Raw genomic sequence first — 8480 nt, forward strand, 5'->3', positions numbered from 1 at the left:
TCTCTTGGACTTCATTTTACCACAACACACCAGAGGCCCTTCTTTTGTCATGATCTGTAATTATAGTATAAATACATAATAATAATAATGATAATGATATTATACAGAAACATGCATAGAAATTTCTTGTACTTTAGTATCTATACAATATATGGAATGGGCAGACAAACTTAGTTACAGTAGCAACAGCAGATTTATAATGGTTAATAGCAATGTTTCAATGTACTCTATAAAGGTTTTGTGTTACAGTACTCTCAGATTAAACTAACGTGCATCATTCTTTTGTGTAACAATATCCAGTACCAGTTTTGCTGTGCCTGCGAGTGCTCCCTCGCCAGCAGGGGGCACTGCAGTTTTTATTGGTTGTTTTTTTTCTTTTTCTTTTCTTTTCTTTTCTTGAGCTTTTCTTTTCTGCAACGGAAACTTCCTATGTAAACGAGAAAAATGTTAACTGTATCAATGTGGTCGTGAACTCGAGGTCAGCCATTACATTTTATTTCCCTGATTGTCGCTGTGGATGCCTCCCCCCCCACCCCCGTTTGTTTTTGTTTTTCCCTTCTCTCCATGTTTTTAACGGGGACTTTGTAGGCGGCTTACTTGATGTGGTATGAATTCAGATTTCGGTTTGTGGAGACTGACCAGGATTTGTAATTTTTTTTGTAAGGATCCCACCAAAACGACGCCTTTACATTATTTTTTTTGTCTCATGTCTCCCTGATCACGTCTCTCCCTCTCCTCTGAAGCTTTGGTTGTACTTATCATGTACTGTTTTTTTTTTTTTTTTTTTTTTTTTTTTTATATATATAGAAAGTCATAATGCTGATGTTGAAAACATTTAATTTATTTATTTTTTGCGCAACATCCACCCTGGATTGTTCTCGGACAAGTCGAGGTGTCGGAGAGGTCAGAGGAGTACGTAACGTGATTTTCCAGTTGTTTTCTTGTGTATAGAAATTATCAGCCTACGATGGGATGTGGTGTCACAGAGGGAGCAGACGGTGGGACGTGTAAAAAAAAAAAAAAAGATTGTACATCAGGAACAGGCTCGTCTCTTATGCCTTCAATATACCTTTGTCTTATCAATATTCCTCCTGCTCTCTGTAACAACGTTCTCCATGAGTTCAGTCATATTTCTTCCTGCTCAAACAGTGTTCTATCAAGACACGCAGACAAAATGAAGGAAAACCACCACATTGAAAAATGAACCACAAACTACTTGGTTGAATGTATAATTAGGAAACAAAGTTGTACATATGTGTAAAAAGAAAAGTTTCTAATCATGTTTATTTTCTATGCACTTTTTTATTTAAGTGATAGTTTAAATAATAAACATGTCTCCTGAACTTTTGTGGTCTCTTTGGTGGTCCTCTTCGCTGTTGCCTCAGAAGCAGCAAGTCAACCGAACGAGGAAGATCAGGTGATTGAAATCAAGAGACTGGTTTCACCGTCAGCGCCACCTTCAGTTTCCGGTTTGTTTTGAAATGGGGAAAATTCTTTATTTGGATGAGTGGCGTGTAATTGGAGGTGAGCAATGATTGGAGGGTATGTCCGAAGCCACACCCATCCTCTGGTAAGCTGACAACCCTTGGCTACTAAACTGTCGCCCCTCTCACAACTTTAATGGCATTTATAATTGAAATTGTGCAAAATGGACTTTGAAGCCTATTTTAATGAATTGTTGTACTTTTTATGATAACAGCCAGTATTTTAGTCTTTTTGGAACAATTTTTGGCGGTCCCTGCTGGCCAAATGATAGAATGGAGTCTTTTGACATTTTTTCTACAGATTTTTAATATCTTCTCTTGAACAAAAATAATAATGTCACTTTGCATTTAAGTTGTGGATTGTATTTTAAAGGCAAACTACAGCGTAAAGCTACTGACTAAAGCTGCCATATATACACAGTAACCACAAGAAAATATTTACTTCTGCATTGTTAGTAGTAGTAGTAGTAGTAAGTGTCAACTTTCTAAAATTGAAAACAAATGAAAGTAAACATGTTTGATGATTTAGAACAAAGTTGTATTATGAATGCACCGGCACCAGTGGACACAACTCCAAAAGGCCCAAACTGTTTCTGCTGTCATCAGCGTGTTTGAACCAGAGTTGAGTTTGAGCCCAAAGCACATGACATATTCAAAAGTCAATTTCAAATAATTCAGATAGAAGGTTTAGCAAATGGCAAACACTCAAAGTAAATCCCCCTGGCATTTTACGCACCTTTACAGGAAGTCAGTGCTGAGCCTGAATGTGCTGATCCTGTCGCTGCTAATTAAAAACATGCCCTAAACTTTTCTGCTGACTGCCTCTGCAGGAGCCCACACTCACACCTAGTGACTCAGATTCAAAGTCAACCGTTGCTTTTTCCCGTAAAAAAAAAAAAGAAGAAAAGAAAAACCTGTGTTAAAACACAAAGCAGAGCCATGTGTGCAGTTGGAGTAGTTTCACTTTCTTCTCAGTGTGATGGCACTTAAGTTTTAGCTATTAGCTCTTGCCTGTGAGCAAAACCCAGCTGCCTTGACGTCATTAAAAAAGAACTCGTTACTCGCTGTTGTGAGTTTCTGCAACACCTTGTTGCAACCTAGTCTGCATGGGGAAAGTTTGTGTTTCACTGAGAGGCAATTATTTCTTTGTGATCGACTTTTGTATTTTTCAAAACACACAAAGAGAAACAACAGGGCAGCACTTTATCAGTAAGGAACAAAAGCAGAACCTTGAAGGGAGCATTATAGAGCAATTGGCACAACAATAATAAATAAGAGTAAGAGACATATTCAAAAATACAACCAATACTGTGAGCACACTATAAGCTGAAACGTTCCAGGTCACATATTAGTGAGCACAGAGAGGGAAAGCTAATTTTATGTGACCCTGATGCGATTGTTGTCTGCATTCCTGCACAATGACGCCACGTCTCATGACTGAAAAATGTAATTCACAAATATGTTCTTTTGTGTCCCTTTCATGCAAAATATGGAAAACGACAAAGACGGAACGTCATCCCGCTTAACAAAATACGGTTTGGGATTTCAAAATCCTCCCACCAGCTGGGCTGCACCAGTGAGGCCCAAATCAAACACGCGCTCCGCTGTAGCCACATCAAGCGTCGCCTCTCCTGCCAAAAAACATATTAAGACCCTGTGTTCTGTCAGCGTAACCCTGCTACTGGGGGATTACCGCGAGGAGAGGATTACTGTAAGAGCGCAGCAAATTGCCTCATACTGGAGGCGGACGGTGGAACTGTCATCTTTTGAAGGCGCCACTCGGACAGCGCCGCTCCTTCCTTTTGTCTTTTCGTGTCGAACTCGGAGGGAAATTGCTGGCCGCTGCTCGCTTCTCCTGACCACAGCCCTCTGACACCGTTATGCAACAGCCAGAACATTCCTCTAGTTATCATCATCCCCACCAAAAAGAAAAACAAACAGATCCCTGCTTTCCATTTGATTTTCTCACAGTTGTGTGTCATTGTTGGCTCTCTCCCTCTCTTCTCTTTTTTTTTTTTTGCGCTGGATAGACATGAAATATTTTCCCCCTGTGTCCTCCCTCTCCTCTGTCTCTCCCCCACCCTCTGTTGCCGCTCTCCCACCCACCACCCTTTTCTAATTGGACCCCATTACCGTTTGCTCTCAGTCTCTCGCCGTCAGGTTGGAAGAAGCAGGCGCTCCCTCTCCTGTCTCAAAACTTTTGCTTTCGTCGTCGGCTGCAGCTCTCGGCGGTATCCAAACCTTTGGTAAGTGAGGCCCAACTGACTTTTACAACATGCCAGTCCACAGCTGACCTTTATTTTCCTCCAGAAGAGCTTGTCGAGAAGGAGACAGGGCATTAAAATATGCTGAACGTATCCAAAAAGTTAGAATTACCTGCTGCAATGGGATCAATTTGGACACGGTTGACCTCTAAAAAAAGTGCCTTATGTCTTTTAATATTAGAAAGAAAGAAAGAAAAAAGTTAATCTGAGTTCCTTCTAGAGCCTCATAATTTATACTGGTAATATCCTGTTTTGCTGTGACACAAGGTTATTGCTGACCTGAAAATGTAGGATGAAGACATTCATGCAAAAGCAAAAACACAGAAAACAGAACTGAGTGGCAGTGAGGTAGTAGTGAAGGCAAATATGTCAATTTGAGCAGAGCGACAAGAAAAGTACTTTGCAGCGTCTCATCGTGTTAGAGGAAGTGAAGAGAAAGTGCAAACCGGGTTAAGTTTGTGTACTTTGGCTCTGTGATGATTTCTGCATTAGGGGAAAACAGCGGATTGATAACCTCGATGGCGACGGCACGGACAATAAAGTCCCGTCTGTTCTACGACGTTTGGACGTCGTAACGGAATGTGGAGAAAAATAAAAACAAAATCTGACCGAGTCACCAGATCGCCGGGGGGCAAGTGAAGAACCGGCGGGCTCCTCTGGCGGAGCCGCGTGTGGCTGTCGTGGTGAGACATCAAACGCGGCGCTAATCCCGCTCAGTGGAATCACATGTCGTGCGTCTGATGACTTGTGGACTACCGACGAGTGGCGGTGGCGGACAGATGTTGGGTCTCAGCCCTTTGTCCCGCTGGCTGCTCTCCTCCGGCTTCCAGGAATGCTGACATGCATTTCCTCCTCCCTCCTTCCCTCCCTTCCACCCTCCCTTCTTTCTTTTTTTTCCCTTTCTGTCTGTTCACAGCCACACACACACACACACACACACACACACACACACACACACACGCACACACACACACACACACACACACACACATCTCACCCCTTCCTCATCTTTTTGCCACACACCACAAACAAGGGATTTCATTGGCCGACTATAAAGTCGGCCCTCTGGTCGGCCCATCAGCCTGGTTTATACGGTGCCATGACGCCGTCCACGTCTGCGTGCAGGCGACACAAGGGGAAAAAAAAAAACCTGCCCTGCGGGAGAAAAGGTGCTGCGTTAACAGACATTTAACGCAAGACTGGACTGAGGAAAAGTGAGGTTGAGGTTCGTACACAGTGTGGAGACAGCAGGGAACAGACAGGAAGGGAGGGTGAAGAGACGGTCATTAACATTATTTCAACATGCAATGACGTACTTTTCAAAATAAGACGAGTTGCAATGAAGTTTGCAATAATACACAACAGGATATTGAGGATATTCACAGCACATTTTTTTTCCGATGCAACTTGAACGTGTTGCCAAACTGCTCCGAAAAGGCGAAACTCGTCTTTGATCTGATTGCCATTAAAAGGAAAGTGGAGAGGGGAAATGACGGAGGTTACTGGCATGCCGACGAGGGCTCGGCCATTTTCTTTAACAAGCTCAAGCTCTTGGGAATTTTTTTTGGCTTCATTTTTAAATACAAGATTACATAAGATAAAGCCCAGCTCTCCTGACTCGCGAGCCCAGTCTCATTTTTTGCGTGGTTCCCTGCAATTTAAAAGTGCATCTGTTCTGACCATTACAGTGTTAACACATAGTGCTGAATCACTCCTCTCTCGCTGTGTTTACATCTGCCCACCTCCTCCCCTCTAATCCCACAGCGTTTATATGTGAGCGTTGTTTATACTCAGCCACTTGCGGCCAACTTTGGTTTAACCCGATCACTGTTATCACCCCGTGTGTACCCTGTTCATACAACACAATCACTGTTCCACCCCCAACACTAAGCGAGACTGTGTTTTTATTTTTATGTTCCCCTCCCTCAGCTGTGGCACAGCGATGACCTCACCCCGCCTGCTGCCCCTGCTGCACTCCCTCCTCGTCTTCCAGGTCCATCTTTCCAGCCAGCTAGAGGACAACAAGATCCCACCCAGCCTGTGCACCGGCCACCCCGGGATCCCCGGCTCTCCCGGAGCTCACGGCTCCAACGGCCAGCCGGGGAGGGACGGGAGGGACGGCAGAGATGCTGCCCCGGGGGAGAAGGGGGAGAGGGGAGACAGAGGGGAACCAGGTGATCTGTGTGCCGCTTACTGATGTGCTGAGTGTGCCATGAGTGGTGTAGTGGCCCCTGGAGAAGTGGGTGTACTCAAATATATATATATATATGTATATATTATATATATATGGGCCTGTAGTATCTGCACATTGTCACATCATTTCTACTGCTTGACCTCAAGGAATAATGAAATGATGTAATTACCGACCCAACACTACCCCACAGACTAGTTAAAGGCAATTCCATAATTATGCCTTTTGAGTGAACTATTCCTTATTTCTTCATCCACCCACACCTGAAAATCGGACGACTACTCTATTACTTTGCCAGCATTCCACATAGACCAGTAGGTTTTTTTTGTTCAGCTGTGCAAGACACTGCTGCAAAAAAATTGACGAAAGAATTGGCCAACTGAAGTAAGAAAATATAAGGCAGCATCCATAAGGTATGGCTTTATAGCTTTACAGGAAAGGCCACGATAATAAACATGTTAGTTGCAAGTATTTTTATTCTAAAGAAATGTAACCAATTATTGAACGGCAAAAAACTGTTAGAAAAAAAATTCTAAAAGTTGAACTTTCTTTCCATATTTTGTAACACTGTTGGTTTGCAAGAGGATGCTAATGCTGTTTAGTGGGCCGTGGCGTGGATAGGTTTGGGGAAACCCCTGGAAACCCAGAGTTTGCCACCATTAAAATGACTTGGCCAGGAGCAGTTTACAGATTTTGCTGGTCCCACATTGGTGACCTAATTCTCAATGGCTAAATTTAACCAATCTAACCTCTAAGGGGGGCCCCTCACTATCCTATGACAGAAAAAAAAACAGACCACTACGCTTGCAAATGCCTACGGAAGAGGATTAGGGCCACAAGAAGAGAGAAAAAAAAATAGTATTGGAAGTTTGCAATTCGAGAACAACATTAACATTTTGAGATTAAAGTCGAAATTTCAAAAACAAAATCGAAATTTTGCAATTAATGTCAATGTGAAGTAAGTCAAAATGTCGAGAACAAAGTCGAAGGCGCTTCCCGCAAGACTTACATTTTCGCCAGTTTCCTGATTACTGGGTGAACCTTGTGGGATACACCTGTTTCTGGCAGGTTAATGCACCATCCACTCTATTCACAAAATGTCCACTTTTTTAACGTCGACTTTATTCACGAAATTTCAACACAAAACTCGAAATTAAACCTGAAATAAAAATCTCCTTCCTGTAATATTTTTTTTCTCTCCTTGTGGCCCTAATCGTCTTTCGTAGACGCCACTGAATGGTGCGTACGTAACGCTGACTGAGAACTCATCGTGCCTCCTCACTCCTCCACCAGGTGAGACGGGGCTGAGGGGCCTGATGGGCGATGGCGGCCACCCGGGCGAGAAGGGGGAGCGAGGGCAGCCGGGAGAGTGCGCCGTGGCCCCCAAGTCGGCGTTCAGCGCCAAGCTGTCCGAGGGCCAAACGCTGCCGCTGGCCGCGGGCCAGGTGCTCCACTTCGACAAGGTCACACTGAACGAGCAGGGCGACTACAACGCCGAGACGGGCCGCTTCACCTGCCGGGTGCCCGGGGTGTACTACTTCGCCGTGCACGCCACCGTCTACCGCGCCAGCCTCCAGTTCGACCTGATGAAGAACGGCCACGCGGTCGCCTCCTACTTCCAGTTCTACGGCAACTGGCCCAAGCCGGCGTCGCTGTCGGGCGGCTCGCTGCTCCACCTCATCCCCAGCGACCAGGTGTGGGTCCAGATGGCTCTGTCGGAGTACAACGGATTCTACTCCAGCACCAAGACCGACAGCACCTTCACCGGCTTCCTCGTCTACTCGGACTGGAAGAACTCGGCCGTGTTCGCGTGACACTTGCTTGCTGATGATACTTTTTGGGGACGTCGACGCCAGAGCAGCTTTTCGCTCGAGCCTATTTTTAATTTTTTTCTGATGAAGATGATAGATGCGAGAGGAAGCATCTGCTGCTTAGATGACGCAAGTTCCTGCATTCTGCTGCCAAGTGTGACACACACACACACACAGACACAGACACACACACACACAGACACACAGACACTCACACACACACACACACACACGTTTCAGCCACCACCGGAAAACCAAGTTTAGAATTTGTTCCATCCTAATGTCATTCTTTTGTTTTCCATTCGTTTTTAACCCATAAAAACAGAATAAATTTGTTGTTTTCAAATGACTATAAATGGCTATTTTTAATCATTAAGAGTCACTGATTAGTTACAACTTTTTCTTCCATCTAGTGGGTCTCATTGGGCAAAATTTTGACTTTCTAAAATCTGTTCTTCTCCAGCCTGTCGTAGAACTTCCCCTAAAATCAGCGAGTTCAATCTTCACAATGTTTTTTGCTCGATCCACTTTTCAAAAAATTAAATAAAAATAAATAAATGTGCCGAAACACACAATCCTAGAACTCGGCCAAGCTGCCTGGTTAGTGGAAGCACAACCAGCCAGGAGTTCATAGCAACTGACAGAGGGCTAAATATGCAGTTGTCTGGAGATTTGCAGATAACTCTGGACAGTGGATCGTGCATGGCTGCACCACTGGGGTGAGAGATAA

The 8480-nt window shown here is 44.3% G+C and overlaps 1 protein-coding gene across 1 annotated transcript; it reads left to right on the forward strand.

Moving 5' to 3' along the window:
* The first annotated feature begins 3576 nt into the window (after nucleotides 1–3576).
* Nucleotides 3577–8126, forward strand: c1qtnf5 (C1q and TNF related 5). Its single transcript, XM_076036043.1, has 3 exons — nucleotides 3577–3730; nucleotides 5678–5922; nucleotides 7233–8126. Exons 2-3 carry the CDS (start codon nucleotides 5691–5693, stop codon nucleotides 7751–7753), a joined length of 753 nt encoding a protein of 250 aa, XP_075892158.1. The 5' UTR covers nucleotides 3577–3730; nucleotides 5678–5690; the 3' UTR covers nucleotides 7754–8126.
* The last annotated feature ends 354 nt before the right edge of the window (nucleotides 8127–8480 follow it).

Source organism: Nelusetta ayraudi, unplaced genomic scaffold (assembly GCF_046127955.1).
Source record: "Nelusetta ayraudi isolate G7.1 ecotype Tasmania unplaced genomic scaffold, CSIRO-AGI_Nayr_v1 ptg000048l, whole genome shotgun sequence".
NCBI classification, from domain to species: Eukaryota; Metazoa; Chordata; class Actinopteri; order Tetraodontiformes; family Monacanthidae; genus Nelusetta; species Nelusetta ayraudi.